This window comes from Chionomys nivalis, chromosome 7 (assembly GCF_950005125.1).
Source record: "Chionomys nivalis chromosome 7, mChiNiv1.1, whole genome shotgun sequence".
Taxonomy (NCBI): domain Eukaryota; kingdom Metazoa; phylum Chordata; class Mammalia; order Rodentia; family Cricetidae; genus Chionomys; species Chionomys nivalis.
In genome coordinates, this window is record NC_080092.1 from 65686234 (window position 1) to 65711873 (window position 25640).

At 41.3% G+C, this 25640-nt stretch overlaps 1 protein-coding gene and 1 pseudogene across 1 annotated transcript in view; both read right to left on the bottom strand.

Annotated features, from left to right (window-relative positions):
- Positions 1-3992: 3992 nt before the first annotated feature.
- Usp32 (ubiquitin specific peptidase 32) overlaps positions 3993-25640 on the bottom strand; it is a 137735-nt gene continuing 116087 nt past the window's right edge. Inside the window, exons 27-34 of the mRNA XM_057774344.1 lie at positions 24911-25095; positions 21623-21709; positions 19724-19844; positions 15039-15230; positions 11778-12066; positions 8132-8556; positions 6849-6941; positions 3993-6119 (exon numbers count right to left, since the gene is read on the bottom strand). Of these exons, the coding sequence (XP_057630327.1) occupies positions 5946-6119; positions 6849-6941; positions 8132-8556; positions 11778-12066; positions 15039-15230; positions 19724-19844; positions 21623-21709; positions 24911-25095 (1566 nt within the window). The 3' untranslated portion in view covers positions 3993-5945. The remainder of the gene's footprint in view (positions 6120-6848; positions 6942-8131; positions 8557-11777; positions 12067-15038; positions 15231-19723; positions 19845-21622; positions 21710-24910; positions 25096-25640) is intronic.
- On the bottom strand, positions 16375-16724 carry LOC130877245 (acyl carrier protein, mitochondrial-like; annotated as a pseudogene).

Genomic DNA, 25640 nt, shown 5'->3' on the forward strand with positions numbered 1-25640 from the left:
AAATACACTAGAACGCATTGGCACAGGAGACCACTTCCTAAATATAACCCCAGCAGCACAGACACAGAGAGAAAGAATTAATAAATGGGACCTCCTGAAACTGAAAAGCTTCTGTAAAGCAAAGAACATGGTCAATAAGACAAAATGACAGCCTACAGAATGGGAAAAGATCTTCACTAACCCCACATCAGACAGAGGTCTGACCTCCAAAATATACAAAGAACTCAAGAAATTGGACACCAAAAAAAAATCACATAATCCAATTAAAAAATGGAGTACAGACCTAAACAGAGAACTCTCAACAGAGGAATCTAAAATGGGTTCAAGACACTTAAGGAAATGTTCAACATCCTTAGTCATCAGAGAAATGCAAATCAAAACAACTTTGAGATTCCATCTTACACCTGTAAGAATGGCCAAGCTCAAAAACACTGATGACAACTTATGCTGTAGAGGTTGTGAGGAAAAGGGAACACTTCTGCATTGCTGGTGGGAATGCAAGCTGGTACAACCCCTTTGGTCATCAGTGTGGTGATTTCTCAGAAAATCAGGAAACAGCCTTCCTCAAGACCCAGTAATACCACTTTTGGGTATATATCCAAAGGATGCTCAATCGTGCCACAAGGACATGTGCTCAATGATGTTCATAACAGTTTTGTCATAGCTGGAACCTGGAAACAACCTAAATGGCCCCCAACTGAAGAATGGATAAGGAAAATGTGGTACATTTACACAATGGAGTACTACACAGCAGAAAAAAATAACGACAGCTTGAATTTTGCAGGAAAATGGATGGAGCTAGAAAACATTATTTTGAGTGAGGTAACCCAGACAAAGAAAGACAATGTACTCACTCATAGGTGGTTTTTAAACATAAAACAAAGAAAGCCAGCCTACAAACCACAATCCCAGAGAACTTAGACAACAATGAGGACACTAAGAGAGACTTACATAGATCTAATCTACATGGGAAGTAGAAAAAGACAAGATCTCCTGAGTAAATTGAGAACATGGGGATCTTTGGGGAATGGTTGAGGGGGGGAAGGTAGAGGCAGGGAGGGGAGCAGAGAAAAATGTAAAGCTCAATAAAAATCAATTTAAAAAAAAGGAAAAATAATTTCACTGCTTCTCATCTCAGTCATAGCCAGATCAGATCTTAGATTTCCAATCTGTTTTCTACAGGTCTGAGTTTATGTCTCCTGTACATAAGCTCAAAGTATCTCCAGGGCTCAAAAGATCCTCTCCATTTCAACTTTTCAAGTACTGGGCCTAAAGGCATCACCACACTCAGTTCTCAAGAAAGTTTATCTATTTAGTTTTTTTCAAGACAGCATTTTTTCTATGTAGCCCTGGCTGTCCTCGAACTCACTGTATAGATTAGGCTGGTCTGGAATTTACAGAGATCCATCTGCTCTGCCTCCTGAGTGCTGGGATTAAATGCATGTGCCATCAGTATCTGGCTCTATGCTTAACCTTTAAGACAGCAGAGCAGGGGTGGGACAGGCAGTGGGTAGAGTCTGGCAAGATGGCTCAGTAAAGGCACGTGCCACCAAGTTTGAATCTAATACTTGTTGGACCCACAAGTGGAAGGAAAAAGCAAAGTATACTCTTATTTCCCCAAGTGCATGCACATCCTGCCCCAACAATAAATGATGTAACAAGTAGCCAGGACGGACACGCGCTGCGGGACCCCAAATGAGCTTTACTCAAAAGCTAAACTAAAGCTTGCTCCACTCAATGGTCCTTTCAAGGCTCTTTAAAGTTAGGAATGCAGAGTGGTACCTGAGAAACTGTTCAATTTTTAGGGCTTTTTGGGATTCATTTTCTGTTTGTTCCTTCAATAAGCTGGCACCACTACTGATTTAACAGTTCATCTTACGTATGTTTAATGTATATGCCATTTCTGAAGGATGTGAGCAGACAGTCACTAAATTTTCTTAGTGTCAATACTTTTTTTTTTTTTTTTTTTGGTTTTTCGAGACAGGGTTTCTCTGTGGTTTTGGAGCCTGTCCTGGAACTAGCTCTTGTAGACCAGGCTGGTCTCGAACTCACAGAGATCCGCCTGCCTCTGCCTCCCAAGTGCTGGGATTAAAGGCGTGCGCCACCACCGCCCGGCAATACTTTTTTTAAAAATCTTTCTGCAAAACAGGACCGAATCTTATGGGAGCAGACTTTCAATTCATACTGAGTACTTACCATGAAATTTATGTAGTTCACGTCATGTAAGCTGCAGTATTTATTAGATTTGAATTTTATAGGTAAATAAAATTACTGTGGCAGCAAAATAACCATAGGGTGAATGACAGCTCTGGACCTTCATTTGTTTTTTTTTCTTTTTGGATTTTTTTTTTTTTTTTTTTTTTTGGTTTTTCGAGACAGGGTTTCTCTGTGGTTTTGGAGCCTGTCCTGGAACTAGCTCTTGTAGACCAGGCTGGTCTCGAACTCACAGAGATCCGCCTGCCTCTGCCTCCCAAGTGCTGGGATTAAAGGCGTGCGCCACCACCACCCGGCCTCTTTTTGGATTTTTGAGACAGGGTTTCTCTGTAGTTTTTGGTGCCTGTCCTGGAACTAGCTCTTGTTGACCAGGCTGGCCTCCAACTCCCAGAGATCCACCTGCCTCTGCCTCTCGAGTGCTGGGATTAAAGGCGTGTGCCTGCCTGGTCCTTCATTTGTTCTTTTTATTTATTTATTATGTATACAATATTCTGTCTGTGTGTATGCCTGCAGGCCAGAAGAGGGCACCAGACCCCATTACAGATGGTTGTGAGCCACCATGTGGTTGAACTCAGGACCTTTGGAAGAGCAGGCAGTGCTCTTAACCTCTAAGCCATCTCTCCAGCCCCCTTCATTTGTTCTTAACAGTATCAATGGTGTCCTTCCTTGGAGAGCTCTCAGAAAGACAAGAGGCACAGCTGCAGAGATGGTTCAGTGGTTAAGCATCCTTGCTGGTCTTGCAGAGGACTGACATTTGGTTCTCAGTACCCACATCAGGCAACTCCAGCTTCAGGGAATCCAATGCCCTCTTGTAGACTCTATAGGCACCTGCGCTCAAACATGTGCATACTCACATACACATATATAATTAAAAATAAATCTTATGGGGCTGGCATGAAGACTCAGTGGTTAAAAGCACTCATTCTTCTTTCAGGGAATCTGGGGCTTGTTTTTCAGCATTTCTGCCATGGGCTCTTCAACTCCAGCTCCAGGGAAGTCAACAACCTTTTCTGGCTCCTTGGACAACTAGACATTACAGACTGGACACAGAGACAAAAGCAAAAATAAAATGACTTTTTTTTTCTTTTTAAGCTTTTCGAGACAGGATTTCTTTGTTTAACAGTCCTGGTTGTCCTGGGACTCCCTCTGTAGATCAGGCTGGCCTCAAACTCAAAGAGATCCACCTGACTCTGTCTCCTGAGTGTTGGGATTAAAGGTGTGTGATACCATAGCCTGGTGATAAAATAATTTTTTTAAAGATTTATTTATTTATTATATATACGATATTCTGCCTACATGTACCCCCTATGGGACAGAAGAGGGCACCAGATCTCATCAGATGGCGGTGAGCCACCCTGTGGTTGGTGGGAATTGAACTCAGGATTTCTGGCGAGCACCTAGTGCTCTTATCCTCCGAGTCATCTCGCCAGTGTCGATAATAAATCTTTTGAAGAAAAAAAGAGAGCCCAGCATATCCCTAATAGCCCCTACCCTTTGTCCCCACAACTAGAGCCATTTCAGTGTATTATATAAAGTTCCTTTATCTTACGTTCTAACCAGTATGAAAACTACCACAGGGCTCCTCTCACGAACTTTCAGCTCATACCAGCTCTTTACCCTGTGAACGTGAGCCACGTCTAAGAAAAATTCACCTCATCAGTGCGAGTGCCTCCTTCTACCTCATCAGTTTCCACCCCTCTAAGGCGGAACATCTTCTTTGTAAGTGGAATTGGTATTATGCACCCAGAAGAATTAAGGAGGATCACAGACAGAAAGGCTGAAGAAACAGGCTCTTTGTGTTTACTTGTACAAGGAAAAACGACATGTGGACATCTTCAGTATTTAATTTGTTTGGGTAATAGTTACAGATAAACAGGTACACGCCATATACAATGACCAATACTTTTTTATACAGTTCATATTCAGTACATCAACACTATCTTATTTACACTCTATGTACATCAACATCTTCCTAAAGTCAGTGCATTGTCAACAAGTTTTATACAGAAATTTACAAGGTAAATGTAGTTAATAGTTAATTTAATAAATTTTCTGCTAGTTCTCAAGTTTAAAAAATTAATTACAACCAATATAACAAACACAGATCAAACAACATTAGTAGATTGTGCTACCTGCTCAACTAAAATATCTGCAAAGAAATTATTGAAAATCTACTTTTTCATGGGACTTGTCCAGGTAGGGGTGGACAATCTCATATACGAAAACTTTGAATCTATGAAGTATGTACTTTGTGTGACTTCATTACAATACTCCTTCCAGGCCATTCTTTCCTCTTCCGTACATCCTTCTGAAAGGACGTCAGCCTCAGCAGCTGCTTGCAACAGCTTTCCCAGGGCACTGAAACCAGTCTCAGCACTGGGCTCAGATGTCAGGACACTAACTGCACCATGAGGAAGGGAGGGGATAGGATCTGACAACAATGAGAATCAGCTTCCAGGGTCTCAAATTTTTTAAAAGACCAAAAATAAGGTGAGAATTTCCTTGGACTACAAACTAAAACACAATACAGGAAAAATGAGGCCAGAAAAATGACATTTATACTTTCGTTCCAGTTTTGAATAATTAGGAAAAAAGTGAGTAAAGAAAAAAAAAAGCTGAAGGGCAGAAATGAAAACAACTAGAGTTTGCTTCCTAAACCCAGGAGTTCTTTTGTACAATACTTACAAACTATCAATGCTGGATATATTTGTTTTTAAATTTTACACACTGATGGAGTTAATTAATAGCCCTTACAGCCATTAAAGTACAAGCACAATTTGTTTGCATGTGTTCTCTCTTATAAAGTGCAAAATGAGAAACAAACAAACAAACAAAAAAAAAAACCCACCACTAACAGGAAACACGTCGTCTGGCTTTTGCATACCTTCCTAGAAACACTTTGTGCAACATATGCATGGGACTATGGTGCAAACCCTGGCAGCAGCCACACCCAGCAGTGTGCCTGTGGGGACTTCTCTAGTACCCTAAAGAAGCCTTGGCAGAAGGGCCACCTGGGCTGGATCTCTCCTGGGGCCTCTGTGCTGAGACTGGATGGAAGGCACATGGTCTCAGGGATGCGTGGGTTCAGACCAACCACTACAACTTCTGCCAGTCACTGTTCCAAACATAAACTTGACAACAACAAAAAGCAAAGAAAAAGACACAGAAAGAACAGGGAAATGGTTCAAAAAAGGAAGAACCTGTGTCTGCACTCTGAGAGTCATCTGCACTCCTGCACGACCTGGTTTTCTCCATCTGTCAATACAATGGAATGAAACTTCAGGAAAAAGGAGGTAGCATATCATGTCGTCCCCAGACAACATTTCAACTTTTTTTTTTTTTTTTTTAAACTTTGATTCTAAGGAAATCCTTAGTATCCTGTTATGATTATCGGAAAACTCTATACTCACTACAAGTTTGTTCATTATCTGGACAAGCACATTAAATTCTTAATTGGTCCCAGGTGATTGGTGCCAAACCTTCTTGTTTACAGGCTAATGGTGGGATCTGCCTGAAAGTCCTCCACTGAACAGCTTGTGAGAGACTTCAAACAAAATTAGTACTATTCTTAAAGTTGACTGCTATTTTAATTAGGACTTTTTATTTTGTGCTTCAGGTCACAGGATAAAATAACTACACTTAGCCTGCTTTTCACTGACGATTCTGCCAAATGTCACCTACAAGGAGTCACCTCCCTTCCAGCAGTCCACCTAGCGGCCAGAGCAGCCGCTTTACTGTAACACACAGTACTTCTTGTAATCGGATTCAAAGTCTTCATCCATGCTGCTTGTGTCTGCCATCTTTTTGCCATCGATCTTTGGCAGAAATTGTGCACAGTCTATCCCCTGCTGCTCATAGAAAAGAATGTAGGCAGAGTCGGTGTCGATTTCATCAGGGTGAAGTTCCTAAAAGGATAAGAAAAGCTTTAATTCTTTACCAGGAAGAACAACTCTCACTAACTCTGATTGCTTGAATCAACTATGTCACACCTACACTGAAAGTGAGTCTTGTATTTTCAGTCTCTGTTTTGGAGAATATTCTAACCACAGGCCCTAACCCTCATCAAACAACAACAACAACAACAACAACAACAATTTATTAGGTAGGTGAGGAAGAGTTTTCTTTTGAGACACAGTCTCATACAGCCCAGACTGGCCTTAAACTCATTTCAGTGAAGAGCATGACTTTAATCTGCGGATCCTCCTGCCACTACCTCCATCAAAGGTGTAGCCATCATATCTGACAAATGCCATCAAATTCTAATAGCTCAAAAAAAAAATCAGCATTGGAGAGTTCGGGACTGTAGTATATAAGCCTTTCCCAACATACGTGCCACGCTGGGTCTGATGTTCTATACGGGTGGGGCATCAACTCATGACAGGACATGATCAACTCAAACCTAAAAGATTGAATTTCTCATTAACCAGCACCTTTGCTTTGTTCACTTTTCATATTTTCAGCTCTTCCCCAGTTTTCCCATCATACCTTTGCTTCCTTAAAACTGAACATTACTTATGTAGAGACCTTCATACAAACACATTATTTCCTGCTCAGCAGAAAGGTTATTATTTCAATAACACTGCCAGAATTTGTTGGCATTCTGTTTCTGTCATTTAAAGATTGAGAATATTTACCTTACAGCTGCTGTCATTGTAACAGTACCACTTGCAGTTTGGGTTTTTGGCATAAGTGACATAATGGCCCCCACCCAGAATTCCTGAATGGCACTAAAGAGAGAAAAGAGTGGTGGTATGTTAGTAATTAACAGTGCTTAGCCAGGGCACAGTGCTAAGATCTTAGCAGGAGAACACCGACCACTTAGGTGGTAAGGAAAAATGTGTACAATCACCTAATTTTATTAAAAGACAAAATCTTAACACACATACACACTTCATGTGTGTGTGTTTAAAGATAGTGTCAGTGGGTAGTGGTGGCACACAGCTTTAATCCCAATAGAGGCAGTTGGATCTCTGTGAGTTCAAGGCCAGTTCGAGTTTCATAACAGTCACAAAGAAACCCTGTCTCAAAAAAAAAAACAAAAAAAGAATAAAGACAATGTCTTGCTATATATCCTAGGTTGCCTTTAAACTTGAAATACTCTTGCTTCGGGGCTGGAGAGATGGCTCAGAGGTTAAGAGCATTGTCTGCTTTTCCAAAGGTCCTGAGTTCAATTCCCAGCAACCACATGGTGGCTCACAACCATCTGTAATGGGGTCTGGTGCCCTCTTCTGGCCTGCAGGCAGACACACAGACAGAATATTGTATATATAATAAATAAATAAATATATATATATTTTTTTTTAAAAAAAAGAAATACTCTTGCTTCAAGGTTTCAAATGCTAAGATTAGAGGCACTTGCCATCAAGTCTGGCCCTGTATCAGTTATTTAGAAAGCAAAATTTCCTTAGAAATACTTATTATATATAGCATTAATTGAACCTCTGAATCAAATTATACTTATTAAATGGCCATCTTCTAAATCATACTGTGAGCTTGGAGTCTATCCAGGAGGCCAAGCTTTCTTTGTTAAATGGACAACTGAACAAACCACTAAAAGTTAGACTTTTTTTTTTTCCTGAGACAAGGTTGCTCTGTGCAGCCCCAGCTATGTTCCAGAACTTGCTCTGTAGACCAGGATAGCCTTGAACTCAGAAATCTGCCTGCCTCTGCATTTCAAGTGCTGTATTAAAAACATGCACCACCAGGCCCAGCTTAGCCTTTTTTTTTTTTTTGATTTTCGAGACAGGGTTTCTCTGTAGTATTTGGTGCCTGTCCTGGAACTAGCTCTTGTAGACCAGGCTGGCCTCGAACTCACAGAGATCCTCCTGCCTCTGCCTCCCGAGTGCTGGAATTAAAGGTGTGCACCACCACCGCCCGGCTAGACTTTTTTTTAAGACCCACATAATATGTCACTTACCGAAATTGCATATAGATTATAAATAGGTTTATTATGAGTATCTTCTCTTTGGTCATCAGTGCTGTCTTCTTCACTATGGTTTCCAAGCTGACCATTACTATAGCCATTGCCACATGCCTCATGCTCATAAAGGAATCCATTAGCCAAAGTGCTCTCATGATCCAGAGGAGTGACCAGCTCAGGTTGGCTGCCTCCCAAAATATGTCCTCGGCTCAAGGTGTCAGCCAGTTCACATGTCTGCCCAGTCCCATTCTCTTTGCTGGCATCTAAATTCTCCTTACTACTGGACAACTTATTTTTGCTGCCAATTTGAGGCAAACGAAGCCTCCCTTTGCTCCTCCCCAAAGTCCGTGGGCTGCTGTTAGGGCTGCTGTTTTTGCTGGAGGGACAGCTGGCTCCACTTTTTCTTGAAGAAGAAGGTGAACCTGTGAAAGAGACAGATAGAAAGATATTTAGGTCCAAATGCCACAAGTAAGTTCGAAACCAAATGTTAACTGACGTTAGCTTCCCAACTAAAGATAGGAATGCTGCTGAGTGGTGGGGGCTCACACCTTTAATCCCAGCACTTGGAAGGCAGAGGTGGGTAGATCTCTGTGTTTGAGGCCAGCCTGCCTGCTGGACAGAGTGAGTTCCAGGATAGCCAAGGCTACACATAGAAACTTTGTCTTGAAAAAAAAAAGAAAGAAAGAAAAAAACAAAAAGGAATGCTGACCGCCTACTCTCACTCCTTATTACTTTATTACATAGCTTGTGATGGCTATTCTTGGCCGTCAATGTGACTACATTTGGAATTATCTAAAACCCAAGTGACTGAGTATACCTGGGAGGATTTTCTTAATTAAATCATTTGAAGTGGGAAGACCCATTTCTAAGTCAGATCTTTTGAGAGGTGGAAAGATAAACTCTTTTAATCCAGATTTCCAAGGTTTTGTTACCTTGTGGTGGTGGTGCACGCCTTTAATCCCAGCATTCAGGAGGCAGAGGCAGGCGGATCTCTGTGAGTTCCAGGACAGCCTGGTCTACAAGAGCTAGTTCCAGCACAGGCTCCAAAGCTACAGAGAAACCCTGTCTCAAAAAAACAAAACAAAAAACCCCAAAACAGCCTTGACTCTCCTGGAACTTGCTTTGTAGAGCAGGCTGGCCTCAAACTCTAAGATCCGCCTGTCTCTGCTTCCTGAGAGCTGGGATTAAAGGCATGCGCCACCACCACTACCTGGCATTTATTTGGTTTTTGTTTGTTTGTTTTGAGACAGGGTTTCTCTGTGCAGTCCTGGATGTCCTGGAACTCGCTCTGCAGACCAGGATCACCTAGAACTCTGAGATCTATCTGTCTTTGCTCTAGAGTGCTAGGATTAAAGGCATGCCCCATTACCACTGCCTCAAAATCCTGATTGTTTGAGGTAGTAAAACCCACCTAATCTGCACCTCACCTTCTGGTGGCAGCCTATACAAAGGACACAGAAAAAGAAAGTTTTCACTGTTTGCCTGCAGACTCTCACTCTTGATGGCAAATCCATTCTTTCACTGGAATTAGAGCCTACCTCTTTGGGATTCTGGTGTATACTGAAGACCAGCTGAGACATCCAGACTAGTGAACTGAACAACTACTGATTTTTAGACCTTTCATTGGTAGACAGCCATTATTAGACTCGTTGGATCACAGCCTGTAAGTTATTCTAATAAATACCATATATATACATCTAGCATGTATTCATTCTATCATTTCTGTTACTAAAATATAGGGAGCAATGAAAATGTATGTAGAGTATATCATAGGAATCACAAAATCATAGAAAAGTGATTTATGTCATATTTAATTCAAAACAATAAATTTTATAAGTATATTCTTAAACCAAGAGTGGTCTTGATACTCAGGAAACTCAAGTAGAAGGATTCTGTTGTGGAAAAAATCCTCTTGTACACTGTAGAGATTTGTCACTCAAATTGATTTAATAAAACAATGACTGGCCAGTATCCAGGAAGGAAGTATAGGCAGGGACACCAAACTAAGGATGATGGGAAGGAGGAGAGCGGAGTCTGGAGTCAACAGACAGACATAGAGGGAGCAGGAGATGAAAGTGCCATGCTAATAAAGGTACCACCACATGGCAGAATATAAATAAGGAATATGGGTTAACTTAAAATGTATGAGCTAGTTAGTAATAAGCCTGAGCTATTGGGTGAGCATTTATAATTCATATTCAACCTCTGAGTTGGTTATTTGAGAAGTGGCAGGCAGGTTAGAAACATCTGATTACAGGATTCTGAGTTCACAGCCAGCCTGGGCTACACAGTGAGTTCCAGGCCAACTTGTACCATCATAGCAAGATCCTGTTTCAAAAAGCCAAAAACAAAACAAAGAAAAACAAATTACCAAGGACCTCTAGAACATCTGTTTAGACGCATTTTACCTGTATGTATTTCTCATGTTAGAAATGAAAACTTAGAGTTAGGCTTGGTGGAACATGCCTCTAACTCCAACTGCTCAAGAGACACAAGGAGGACTGAAAGGAGGCCAGTCTGGGCAATAGTAAAGTCAAGTTCAATTTAGGAAACTTAGTAAGATGCTACCTCAAAATAAACGGTAAAGCACTGTCTCACATGTGTGAGATCCTGGGATATCTAGTAAAAGGAAGGGGGAAGACATATAAAAATCCTGAGAAATTAAAGCCACACAATACTCAACCATCTCTCTTTTTTTTCTTTTCTTTTCTTTCTTTCTTTTTTCCAAGATAGGTTTTCACTGTAGCTTTGTAGCCTAGCTCTTGTAGAGCAGGCTGTCCTGGAACTCTCAGAGATTCTCCTGCCTCTGCCTTCCGAGTACTGAGATTAAAGGCATGCGCCACCACCGCGTAGCCTCAACCATCTATTTCATTGGTAAAAGGTTAATCTAACTTCATGAAATTTTCCCTGACTGCACTGTATATTTTTCAGAGAAAAAAAAATAAAGCTCAAACACAGGGCTGGCTCTATAGTTGGTGGGAACACGGTAAAAAGAATTATATATGTGTAGTGCTCTTCACCTGTGGGTCCCACAAGATCCAAATAATCACAGATCAGACTTACTAAAAAAATTACATTTGTACTGAAACATACATATTTCTTTTGTATGATTTCATAAATACTATAATAACAGCTATTTACTTATTCATATACATATACATTTACATTTATATGTGTGCATCTATGTGGGCATGCATACCATGGTGTTTATGTATAGTCAGAGGACAACCTGTAGGAGGTCAGTTCCTTCCTACCATGTGAGACTAGGAACTGAACTTAAGCATCTTTATCCACTGAGTCATTTTGCTGGCTCTTATTTATATTTTTAAAGATAGAATGTATGTAACTTAGGCTGGCTTAAACTGTAGATGCAACCACTAACAATATATAACTACTGCTGGTATTTCAAATCCTCTTATCCTAACTTGGTAATCTCTCCATTTTACAAATGACAAAAGAGAATCTAGATTTAAGGAGGCTATTTTGTGCTAAAAGTCACAAAGCTGAAATACAAATTACTGGTCCAGAATAGAGGCTGTTGAAGCTACAAAGCAAGACTATGACAAGGAAGAAGTGGGGGGGGGGGGGGAGACGGAGGAGAAGAGGAGAGGGAGAGAGAGAGAGAGAGAGGGAAAGCCCTTACCTTTGGGGCTACTGGCGATATTTGCACTGAGTGAAGATGGGCTCTTGCTCAGGAGCACATCCTCCTCCCCTGCTGAGTTCTGGACATCCATTTTCTTCACATCTCCTCCTGAAATCCTTAGCTCAGAGACGTCATCCCCCTGGGGTGTGAGTGGTTTATGCTGGCAAAGAGCTGGGTCTCTTGGTACTAAAAAAGCACTAGGGTCAAAACTTTCACGAGGAAATTTAACAATTTTCTGTGATTTTATCCACCGTCCATTTACAAACTGAAATCGTTTAAGGTGAATAATCTGAAGAAGAAAAGGTAGGAATAATTGCATTAAGGGTTCTAAAGAATATGTAACATTTATACATTGTTATAAAATCTCAAATGTAAATTTGATATTTTTTCTTTTTCCTTTTCTCTTATCTCCTTCCTTCCTTCCTTCCTTCCTTCCTTCCTTCCTTCCTTCCTTCCTTCCTTCCTTCCTTCCTTCCTTCCTTCCCTCCCTCCCTCCCTCCCTCCCTCCCTCCCTCCCTCCCTTCCTCCTTCCTTTTTTCCAAGACAGGTTTCTTTGCATAGTCCTGGCTGTCTTGAACCTCACTCTGTAGACCGGGCTGGCTTTGAACTCAGAGATCTACCTGCTTGTGCCTGCCAAGTGCTGGGACTTATGGTGAGTGCCACTATGCCTGGCCAAATTTAAGTTTTAAATAAATGCATTTATTCCTTGTTTTATAGGATGGTTATATGCATATATGCAATTGACAAAGTCATCAAACCTGACATTCAAAAAGCTATGCATTTAACTGCATGTTAATCATACCTTATATTTAAAAAAATTCCCTCTTTAATCCCAGCACTCGGGAGGCAGAGGCAGGCGGATCTCTGTGAGTTCGAAGTCAGCCTGGTCTACAAGAGTTAGTTCCAGGACAGGCTACAGTGAAACCCTGTCTCAAAAAACCAAAATAAATAAATAAATAAAAAAAATTCCCTCTTCCTTACCTACCAGGTTCCCAAGTCAGCCCCTGCCCGCTTCTTCCTTTCCTTCAGTTTAATTTCTGGAGTTAGCTTCATAAATGCTATCAATTTCTTGTGTACTACTATAAGCAAGGGAATAAAAATCTACATTTCTTTTCTAGAGTAGTAGGATGATGACACAAATCAGAGTTTTGCTAACATATCCTAGTCCCGGGGCTAGAGAAATCTTGAAGAAGATCCAGATTGGTTCCCAGTGCCTACATGGTAGTTGACCTTGGTAAACCATTTTCAGAGGATTCAATGCCCGCTTCTGGCTTCGGGGCACTGCATGCACATGATGCACATGGTGCAGACACATATGCAACAGGCAACAACGCCCATACATAGAAAAAATATTCTAGTACTGGAGCCAGCTGTGGTGGTGCACACTTTTGATCCCAGCACTACAGAGGCAGAGAAGACAGATCTCTTAAATTTGAGGTCAGCCTGGTCTATATAGCAAGATTCAGGCTAGCCAGAGCTACACAGTATAACCCTGTATCTAAAGAAAAAAATCCCAGCACTTAGTTGTGGAGATGGCTTAGTCACTAAAATGTGTGTTATGAGGGCCTAGGTTCAGATCCCCAGCACCCAGATCCCTGGGCTTACTGACCCAAGTCAGTCTAGCCAAATGGTTCATGTTTGGTGAGAGGCTATGTTTTCAAAAAATAAAGAGGCATGTTAGTGGGTAAAAGGACTTACTATAAGGCCTCACGATCTCAATTTGATCTCCAGAACTCAAATAAAGGTGAAAAGAGACCCAACTTCACAGTTCCCTTCTGACCTCCACACTATGCTAGCTAGTTTTGATGCAAGATTAGAGTCATTTGGGAAGATACATTCTCAATTGAGAAAATTGCCAGAAAATCTGGCTATAGGCAAGCTAGTAAGCAGTACTCTTCTAGTCTCAAGAGTTCCTGCCCCGACTTTCCTGGATGATGGACTTTGATATGGAAGTATAAGCAAAATAAAATAAAATAAAATAAACCCTTTCATCCCCAAGTCATGGTGTTTCATCACAGCAATAGAAACCTTATGATGTCATTTGGTACCAAGACTGGAGTATTGCTGTGACCATGTGTGCAGTCTGGCCTGGAACAAATGGTAACCCTTCTATCTCAGTCTCCCAAGCACTGATATTACAGACATGGGCCTCTATGTCTGATGAGAAAATGCTTTCGTAATTAATGTCTTTATAAACTCTGCTGATAGGCAACCAGAGGCAGGAGAGTCAACCAAATCTGAGAGAGCACAGCTCTGTGCCCTGGTATACTTGCACCACAGCACACAGTAGTGTGCACAGCCACTCAACTCTTCACTGGGCATGGAAGCTCCTGTGGTGGCTGCTTTCCTACAGTCTAAATATGGGCTAGCCTAAAACTCCCTCTTTTATGGGGCTAGAAGGACTTTCATTCTCTTTTGGAATTCCAATTCACCAGGCTACAACCTATTTACAGTATTTCTCAAGTTGCACCAGTCTTCATTTACTGGCCTACATCACTTTCTCTCCTTCAAGGCTCTAAGCTCACTTATGGAATCTAGCACATATTTTTAGAACGATTAATTTCTCTGTTCAACATAAAAACCTTACACAGAAAAGCTCATTTATTCACTCATCGATTCTTTTTTGTTGTTGTTGTTGTTTTGTTTTGCTTTTGGAGACAGGGTTTCCCTATGTAACAGCCCTGGCTGTCCTGGAACTAGCTCTTGTAGACCAGGCTGGCCTCGAACTCACAGGGATTCACCTGCTTCTGCCTCCCGAGTGCTGGGAACGCTACCACGGCCCAGATTTCATCCATTCTTTTTTAAAGAAAAGATTGTTGTTTTTGATTATAAGCAAGTGTTTGTGCAGGTATCTGAGGAGGCTAGAAGTGTTAGATCTCCCTGGGACTGAACACCAACTCAAGTCCACTGAACCATCTTTTCAGCTCCCAATCTCTTTTTCTCTTTTGATTTTTCAAGACAGAGAGCGTTTCTCTATAATAGTCCTCACTGTCCTGGAACTTGCTCTGTAGACCTTACTTTGTAGTCTAGGTTGGCTTGGAATTCACTATGCTACCTAAGCTTGCCTTAAGTTTTTGGTGACCATTCCGTCTCAGCCTCCTAAATTCTGGAACTACAGGTGTGTGCCACCACATCCAAGTACAAAAGGGATTTAAACACAGTTACGAAGTAAATTATACTCAAAACCAGCCCAAAAATTCCCTTAATGACTTTTCTCATTTACACTGGACTCCTCTCATAGAGATGAGGCTATCAGCATACCAGAATTGGAGGAAGCCTCCAGAGATCCAGCTTCTTAGTTGCCAAACAGTGAGTTTTACATTTGGAGCAATAGTACATCTCATTTTCTCCCAGCTCCTCCTCACTGGTGAAGGCACGGAGACAGCTGTCCAGGTTGATGGGCTCAGCCTGTGCTCGCCGACTCTGCTCCACACTTTCGTGCTCCTCTACAACCTACAAGAGGAAACAGAATGAACCAGAATTGTGCAATGGGCGTTTAAAATAAACACTAGGTATGTACCATCTTCCCAGTCACTCAGTTGCTCTTATATAGTATGTATGGGTGGGTGGGAATACAACCCAAATTAAGAGTCTTTGAGCAGTACAACACACACACACACACACACACACACACACACACACACACACACAAAATCAATATCATTCTAGTTTAAATGCCTATTTATACAACTATATTTTTCCTTTAGAGAGATAGGTCTCATGTAGTTCAGGCTGGCCTTGAACACTGTGTAACTGAGAATAACTTTGAACTTTTGAGCCCTCCTTTTTTGTTTTGTTTTGTTTTTTCGAGACAAGGTTTCTCTGTAGCTTTGGTGCAAGTCCTAGAACTAGCTCTTGTAGACAAGGCTGGCCTCGAACTCACAGAGATCCCCCTGCCTCTGCTTTCCAAGTACTGGGATTAAAGGCATGTACCACCACCGCTGGGCCTGATCCTCCTTTTTAACCGAACAGAAATCTCCCCAGAACTGAAACATTCTCTCCGTGGAGCTGAAGAGATAGCTCAGCCATTAAAAGCACTGGCTCCTCTTTCAGAAAACTAGGTTCAATTTCCAGTATCCACATGATGTATAACAACTATCTGTAATTCCACGTCCAGGGGATCTCATGCCCTCTTCTGGCCTCTGCAGGCATTGTACATGTGCACATAGATATGCAGACAAAACATCCTCACACATATTCCCTCTAGGAGGTAGGCAGCAGGCTCATGAGATTCAAGAGGTAAACTTCAAATAAAGCTGAAACCTGCAAGATCTTCAACTCCAAAATCTGTATATAACCAATAAAAATTTGTCTGAGAAGACTCTGGCCAGTCAAAAGTGGATAGTCAGTAGCCAGAAGATCCTCTGGAGCCGTCATGTGGGTCCTCTGGAAAAGAGCAGCACTCTTGAATAATAGCTCTGATAAAGCAGTATAATTCAGTACCTGGTTATTTTTTTTAGTTTTATAATAGATTTATTTTTAAAGAGTAAAACACTCAGACAATTTAAATACAAGTCCAACAGAACTGCTGTCAGTCAGCCGTGATGCAATCGGGTGTTCTCGGAGTCCTCCCGATGAGGAAGAAGGCTCTGAAACTTTATTCATATACATCCTTCTTTTCTGCAATGTAATCTACAATTTCTTGTGGACACATTAACTTCTCTGCATCTATATCAGGAATTTCAAATCCAAATTCATCTTCCATGGACATAATAATCTCCACTTGGTCTAAGCCCAGGTCCTTCATAAAATGAGAATTTACTGAGAGCTTTTCTGGTCAGTCTTGTCATAGAGTTTCAAGACACACAGCACTTGGTCCTTAATTCCCTCTAACATCAAAGGGGGTGCACCACTATACTGGCTGCACAAGTGTGTGACCCTTCTAGGCACCTGTGTGAAGGCCAAGGGCAGGCGGTGGACACAGACGGAAAGGACATGAGCTGCCATGACTGCACCAACCCAGAATGCACTGCCATTGAATACCTGTTTCTATAAGTAATTTCTCACCATACCTCTGGTAGCAACCCCAATAAAAACTCAGGGGCTCACCAAGTTGAACTTTGGTGTAAATGTTACTTTGTCTGCAGTAGCTTCTTTTTCTGAGGTGAATAGGTGTGGGTGCATGCTGGAGAAAACAAGTGTGTGCCACCACACGTGATTTTTTTTTTTTTTTTTTTTTTTTTGAGACAGGATTTCTCCGTGTTACAGTCCTGGCTGTCCTGGAACTCGCTCTGTAGACCAGGCTGGCCTCAAACTAACAGAGATCCGCCTGCCTCTACCTCCCAGATGCTGGGATTAAAAGGCGTGTGCCACCACTGCTCAGTTATAACACGTGATTTTACACTGTGCTATGGAGGGAACCCAGGGTTCTACATGTGCTAGTTAAGCACTCTGTCAACTGAATACATGCCCAGTCCCTGACCATAGTTTCTTTTGAAAATTTTTTTCTGAATCCTTCGAAATGACAAAACAAAACAAAAAAACCAAGAGTTAAATTGCTTTTCTATTTCATAATTTTGAAATCCTCAAAACAGCTTAAATGTGAACTAGCTTTCAAGAAAAGAGTAAGTCAGTTCTTTAGGCAGAAAGACAGCATTAGAATGCTGCACGTGGAACAGTTAGGAGAAATAATATGAAAATATCTGGATGAAAGAAAAAAGGACCCAGAAAAGCTCATTCTAAGAAAGCATTACAGTTGGGGGTTGGTGGCACACACCTTTAATCTCAGCACTTGTTCTTGCCTGGCCAGTCTGGTCTACAGAGTTGAGGTCCCAGGACAGCCAAGGCCACATGGAGAACCTGGTCTCACCCCCACCCCAAAGAGTACAATATACTAGGCATTAAACCCTAATATGCAACTCATTTGCATATCAACATACATAACAGACTTACCAGAGCACTAGCTGTCATTATGTTTCATGACTGTGTTTTGGAGGACGGTATAAGAGAGGAAAATGGATTAAATCCCTCATGCAAGCCAGGCCGTGGTGGCGCACGCCTTTGATCCCAGCACTTGGGAGGCAGAGGCAGGCGGATCTCTGTGAGTTCGAGGCCAGCCTGTTCTACAAGAGCTAGTTCCAGGACAGGCTCCAAAACCACAGAGAAACCCTGTCTCGAAAAAACAAAACAAAAAAATCCCTCATGCAGGCTAGGCAGCTCTACCACTGAGTTCCCTCAGTTAGATGGAAGTACTATCTGTGATGGCAACAAAATGAAGAGCAAGCTTTAAAAGAGCATACATTTGTTGATACAATCTCTAATTTCTCGCCAAAACTTTGGGATCCAGGGCTGGAGAGATGGCTCAGAGGTTGAGAGCACTGGCTGCTCTTCCAGAGGTCCTGAGTTCAATTCCCGGCAACCACACGGTGGCTCACAACCATCTGTAATGATGAGATCTGGTGCCCTCTCCTTGACTGTAGGCATACAAGCAGAAAGAATACTGTATACGTAATAAATAAATAAATCTTAAAAAAACAAAAAAGATCCAGTTCCAGGACAGGCTCCAAAGCTACAGAGAAACCCTGTCTCAGAAAAAAAAAAAAAAAAAAAAAAAAAAAAAAAAGCCGGGTGGTGGTGGTGCACGCCTTTAATCCCAGCACTCGGGAGGCAGAGGCAGGTGGATCTCTGTGAGTTCGAGACCAGCCTGGTCTACAAGAGCTAGTTCCAGGACAGGCTCCAAAGCCACAGAGAAACCCTGTCTCGAAAAACCAAAAAAAAACCCCAAAAAAAAAAAAAAAAAAAAAAGGCTAGCCTGGCCTACAAAGTGAGTTCCAGGACAACCAGGGCTGTTACATAGAGAAACCCTGTGTGTGTGTGTGTGTGGGGGGGGGGAATTAAAAAAAAAAACCCAACAACTTTGGGAACCAGGTAAACAGTATGATAAGCTTTGGGACAAGAAAGAGTTAAGTATGAGAATAGAGAGCAAAGGCTGGGAGTGTAAACCAGCAAGTAGTGTTTGCCTAGGGTGTTTTGAGGCTCCAGCTTCAACCTCTAGCATCATAAAGAAAAAGACCAAGCACAAACAAAAGAGAGAACATACAGGGAGTGGGAAGGTGTGTAGGACAGAGAAGGAGAGAGGGAAAGGGCCAAGAGAGCAACAGTGAAAGATTTTCTCCCCCAATCTCATACTCATGTTTATAACCCAACAAGCATTCAATACAGCAGAGTTGAGATTTGTTTGTCTTTACTGTGTATGAGAAAGTAGGAAAGGCATGTCATCAGTGATATGAAGGCTATCTGAGACTTCACATATGAATAATGGTATTTTTTTTCCCCCAGATAGAGCCTGGACTAAAATTGCAACAATTCTTGCTTCTTCCTGCCAAAGATCCCAGTGTTCACTACATCATTAACTACCCCTCCTCCACAGGTGAACAGCTTATCGTCACTTGAGGCAATTTCCTGTTAGCGTTTCTTGAAACTCTTGGGAACACTGGACTGCTTGGATTATGAGGTGGCACATTTTAGCCCATTTCATTTACTGCAGGTTTTCAAGTGAGACCTTTTCCCTACAGAGAAGGTAGCTGAGGCATAGGACGTCAAATGTGCCAATAAACTATCAAAATTGGAGTTCATCATGCAGTTAATTTTTTTTTTTTTTTTTTGGTTTTTCAAGACAGGGTTTCTCTGTAGCTATGGAGCCTGTCCTGGAACTAGCTCTTGTAGACCAGGCTGGCTTCGAACTCATAAAGATCCGCCTGTCTCTGCCTCCCGAGTGCTGGGATTAAAAGCGTGCGCCACCACCGCCTGGCCCAAGACTAATGTTTCTGAAATTAATAACCCAATACAACTGATTCTAGAAATTATGGGGAGGAGTCAAGCACACATGCCAATACATCAAGTACCACAGGTTTTTCAGATTTAACTGTTATGTTACAGTTAAACTGGGAAATATTTCCCACATAAAAACCACAACTTTATGCCCACCCCCCACCCCCAGCACTCACTCTTTCTTGTGATGTTTGATAGCGGAGATGAAGGGCTGTAGGGTCCCAATCCACAGCAATACAGGCATTTCCAATGAAAGCTTTATCTTCTCCACAATCAATTTTACAGCCTCTGCAAAATCTAAAAGGGGAAAGCATTCACAGAGAAAAACAGTAAGGAATTAAAATTTTCTCAATTAGAAATACTCTTTAATATTTCTCCTGGCCTCATAATTTGTCAAATTCTAACTTTAGAACCCGATAAATGCAGTAACAAAACTTAATAATATCAGGAATCATGTTTATAACTTCAACTTTTGTTTTTAAAAATGACTTAACAGTTGCTAATATACGAAAGATACAAATTTCTTGGCAAATAAAATGATACAGAAAACAGCTGCTATTTGATGTAAACTGATGAAAGAAATTATAAATTCATTTCTACAATGCTGTAAGTTTTTCTCTGTAAAATAGCACCTTAAGTAAATATGTATACAAATTTATGGAGGCAGGTGCAAGGGAAAGACACAGTCTTGACTCTAATACCTATTAGACTTCATTTGCCATCATGTCTCTCACAGTTTCCTAAAAGCTGACTGCAGTACCATCAGATGATATCCCTGCTGTAATAGCAATGACTTATCAAACTCTTATAAAACTTCAGGAAAGATTACCAGACTACCAGCAAGGTTAGTAACAGATTTGTTCTCCTACCTCAGAAAGAACATTTGGACTAATAATAGCCATGTGTGCATGACAGTAGTCACAGTACTCAGGGGGCTGAAGAGGGTCACGTGAGCCCCGGAGTTTGAGAGCAGCCTGAGCAACACAGTAAGACTACATTTAAAAAGGACCAAAGGGGGCTGGAAAGATGGCTCAGAGGTTAAGAGTATTGCCTGCTCTTCCAAAGGTCCTGAGTTCAATTCCCAGCAACCACATGGTGGCTCACAACCATCTGTAATGGGGTCTGGTGCCCTCTTCTGGCCTGCAGACATACACACAGACAGAATATTGTATACATAATAAATAAATAAACATTAAAAAAAAATAAAAATAAAATAAAAAGGACCAAAGAGGGGCTGGAGAGATGGCTCAACAGATGAGAGCACTGGCTGCTCTCCCAGAAGACCCAGGTACAATCCCAAGAACCTATATGGCAGCTAGCTCACAACTGTCTATGACTCCAGTTCCAGGGGATCTGACACCATCACACCAATGTACATGAAATAAAAACTAAAACAAGGGCCGGGCGGTGGTGGCGCACGCCTTTAATCCCAGCACTCGGGAGGCAGAGGCAGGCGGATCTCTGTGAGTTCGAGACCAGCCTGGTCTACAAGAGCTAGTTCCAGGACAGGCTCCAAAACCACAGAGAAACCCTGTCTCGAAAAACCAAAAAAAAAAAAAAAAAAAAAAAAAAAAACCTAAAACAAGGATAAAAAAAAGAAAGAAAAGAAAATTAAAAGAAAATTTAGAATAAAAATGTTTAGCCTTGGTTATTAATTTGGGATAGAGTGAAATCTGTAAAATCACACATTTGGAAAGCAAATTTATAGTTTGGAGTTTACAAAGAAGAGATGGACAATTCACAAGTTTATCTCAATCTTCTCACTGTTCACAATTACATTCTAAATAGAGAAATCTTTTCTTTTTAAAGATTTATTTATTTATTTACTTATTTATTATGTGTGCAGCATTCCTTCCATGTGTTCCCACATGCCGGAAGTGGGCGCCAAGTCTCATTATAGATGGCTGTGAGCCACCATGTGGTTGCTGGGAATTGAACTCAGGACCTCTGGAAGAGCAGTCAGTGCTCTTAATCACTGAGCCATCTCTCCAGCCCCTAAATAGAGAAATCTTATACAAAAGTACTATGTTTGAAACGGAGCCTACTGAGACTGGTTTTATAGAAGACAATTTTACCTATACCATGGGCACCAGGCACAGGAATTTCCATCTTTCTGAACAACTCGGAGGGTGAATGGATATTGATAGCCCATGCTGTCATCACTGGAAGAAGAAAACACACAAAGTCTAAGAAGCATGTCTGGTTTGAGAGCTCCTAAGGTTCACTTTCCACAGCAGTGTGCCCATGTTACAGTTCCATGCTGCTCATCCTTATTCCTCAAACACAGTCTTGAACCGGCCAGGCTGGATCACGTGAATCTGGTCACAAGATTGAGTATAAACTAGACTGCCACAGGTCGTCTTTTTTTGTTTTTTTTTTTTGGTTTTTCGAGACAGGGTTTCTCTGTGGTTTTGGAGCCTGTCCTGGAACTAGCTCTGTAGACCAGGCTGGTCTCGAACTCACAGAGATCCGCCTGCCTCTGCCTCCCGAGTGCTGGGATTAAAGGCGTGCGCCACCACCGCCCGGCTGGTCGTCTTTTTTTGAAACAGAGTCACATGTAGCCTAGGCTGGTCTCACACTCACAATGCGGCTGAGGATGACTCTGAACTTGTGGTCCTCCTGCACATATCTCGCCAGTGCTGAGAATACGGGTGTGTACCTTCACACCTGGTTTAGGTAATACTGTGGCATCAATCCTGGGCCTTTCGTAGGGTAGGCAAGCCCTCTCCTAACTGAGTTACAACCTCAACCCACCCATTTATAATTAACATTTTTGTTGTTGTTGTTGTTTCGAAACAAGATTTTCTCTGTGTAGCCCAGCTGTCCTGGGACTTACTGCCTGCTTAGATTTCCAGGTGTAGTAGTACCCCTTTTCATACCTTAACTTCTTAGAACTACGTCAGCTTACATCTCCAGGTATAGTACCCCTTTTCGTATCTTGACTTCTTAGAACTATACATTATCTTTAAAATTAACTATAAAGCTGAGAACAATTGTGCCTGTTTTTTAAAGATTATTTATTATGTATACAATGTTCTGCCTGTATGTATGCTTGCACTCCAGAAGAGGGCACTAGATCTCAGTATAGATGATTGTGAGTCACCATGTAGTTGCTGGGAAATGAACTCAGGATCTCAGGAAGAGCAGCCAGTACTCTTAAACTATGAGCCATCTCTCCAGCCCCCAATTGTGCGTTTTGAGTTCTCCAAAGTTTAACAAAATCTATTAATCTTTACTTAAGTAAGAAACAAGGTAGCCGGGCGATGGTGGCGCATGCCTTTAATCCCGGCACTCGGGAGGCAGAGGCAGGCGGATCTCTGTGAGTTCGAGACCAGCCTGGTCTACAAGAGCTAGTTCCAGGACAGGCTCCAAAGCCACAGAGAAACCCTGTCTCAAAAAACCAAAAAAAAAAAAAAAAAAAAAAACAAACAATTTGGGTCAGGCTGGAGAGGTGGCTCAGCGGTTAAGGGTGCTAACTGCTTTCCAGAAGTCCTGAGTTCAATTCCCAGAAACCACGTGGTGGCTCACAAGCACCTATGAGATCTGGTGCCCTCTTCTGGCCTGCAGGCAGGATACTGTATAAATAAATCTTAAAAAAAGAAAAAAAAGTTTGGGTCAGTGGTTCTTACTCTTGTTCAGTGGGCCATGTTTACTCCTTATTCAGTCTCTCTGATTTTAAACAATCATTTCCTTTTGTTTTTTTTAAACATTCCAACCAGTTTCCCCTACCCTTCCTTCCAAACCCCCTGGTCATTTTCTTTTGATTAACCATTCATTCCTTTGTTTGTTTGTGGCAGGGTTTCTCTGTGTAGTCTTGGCTTTCCTGAAACTCATTCTGTAGACGAGGGAATTCACAGAGATCCTTTTGCCTTTGCTTTCCAAGTGCTGGCATTAAAGGCGTGTGATCATTCAGTCTTAATTGGTCAGACATTACTGGCTGCTTCTTTTCCTTCCTTTCTGAACCTCTGATGTTGAAATGCATTAGAAATTATGTCTTGGACATTCTTCTATCTAACATTTCCTCTCTTAAGTAATAGTCCCTCACCTTTGGACTTTAAATATCTATTTGTTGGTGACACCTGCATCTCCAACAAAGGACATTCAAATCCACGTCCCACATACACAACAGGTGTCTTAAATTTAACTTGATTTCTGTAATTCTTACCAAAACCTGTTCCTTCTTGAGTTTCTCATTTCACAAAAGAATATGATCATCCACAAACCACCGCTCATATTGGAAACCTATCCTTTTTTCTCAAAATCCATACCCAGTTCAGTAGCAAATCCAGGGGAAAGTTCTTACTCAGCAGTCCTTTAATTTAAATTTAATACTACCCAAATATCACTTCTACTAAAACCACACATCCATTAGCTAATTTGCTTATGAATTATTTATAGGTTTAAGACTTACTCTAACCTCTTAATCATCAAAAGACCCTCTAACATAAGGAACGTAACTTTTTTTTACTGTTATCACAGAAGTTACTTTTCATTGCCACAATAGCAAGAAAATGAGCTGCAAGTCAACTGCGATAGAAGACAGAAAATCTCAATGATCATTTAGATGATCATAGAACAGTAGAAGGCATGCAAAGAAAACAGAAAAAATGTTTGCTACCTCTACCTAGGTTTTTGAAATTACTTCCTTTTGAGAAGGCACAGTATGCACACAATCCAACTGAACCGTTATGCATGAGTCTTTTTCAGAGTTCATATCTAGATATGTATACTTACACTTCCATTCTAAATTTCAGAGGACTGAGATGATACAAATTTCCTGGTGAAGTCATACTTTTGCAACAAGAGAAGACAAAGACATTACTTAAAGCATTTTTAGGTGGGATTTAGGCAAGAGTAAAGAATGAAAAAAAAAAATAAAGGTGGCAGTGGTGCACATTTTTAATCCTAGCACTTGGGAGGCAGAGGCAGGTGGATTTCTATGAGTTTGAGGCCAGCCTGGGCTACAGAGTGAGTTCCAGTACAGTCAGGACTACACAGAGAAACTCTGTCTCGAAAAACAAACAAACAAACAAACAAATGTTAAAAAAATCATTAGAGGGGCTGGAGAGATGGCTCAGTGGTTAAGAGCATTGCCTGTTCTTCCAAAGGTTCTGAGTTCAATTCCCGGCAACACATGGTGGCTCACAACTATCTGTAATGAGGTCTGGTGCCCTCTTCTGGCCTGCAGACACACACACAGACAGAATATTGTATGTATACATACATACAGAAAGAAAATGACTCTCCCTAAAAAAAAAAAAATTAGATACCAGAATAGTTCGTTGATATATAAAATAGTTCTTCTATATTACAACATATTCATAGGAGTTATTAACAGGACTTGGCTTATCCTCAGAACTTACCAATCCTGTGCATGGTTACTAGCTTCTTGAGGTGGGAGAGGGCTGGCCAATCGAGATACTTGAATCCAAACTGCATCATAGAGATCTTTTTTCCGGGTATGCACAGTACAAGGAACAATCAGTGGCATTCCAAAGAGACTGGGGCGATTCTTCTGAGATGACAGGAAATACAGTTCTGTTCTCATCTATATGCACAAACAAGAGAAGAGAGCAGACAAGATAGGCTGCCAATTAACATGCATTAATATTCATTTTCAAATTAGTTACTACCATCTTTTCAGCTCCTTTTTGTGCTTTTTATTTTCCAAATGCCAGAATTGGTTTATAAAGTCATATACACACAAGAATGCACACACACTGGGGAGACAACGCCCTTTTTGGGCGCTCCATGCACACGGTGCAAATACATATAGGCAAAATACCATACATAAAATACAATGGAAAAAGTTAGAAAAAGAATGCATATACATATTTAGCTTTTTTTGGGGGGTGGGAGGGAGTTTGAGACAGGGTTTCTCTGTAGCTTTGGGGCCTGTCCTGGAACTTACTCTATAGATCAGGCTGGCCTCAAACTCACAGAGATCTGCCTGTCTCTTTCTACCAAGTGCTGGGATTAAGGTTTGTACCACCAATGCCTGACAGATTTAGCATTTTTATTGGGATTGTGCATCAAATATCTGAGTAAGTTTGCAGAACTGACATCTTTAAATATTCTCTTTTCATCCAAGAA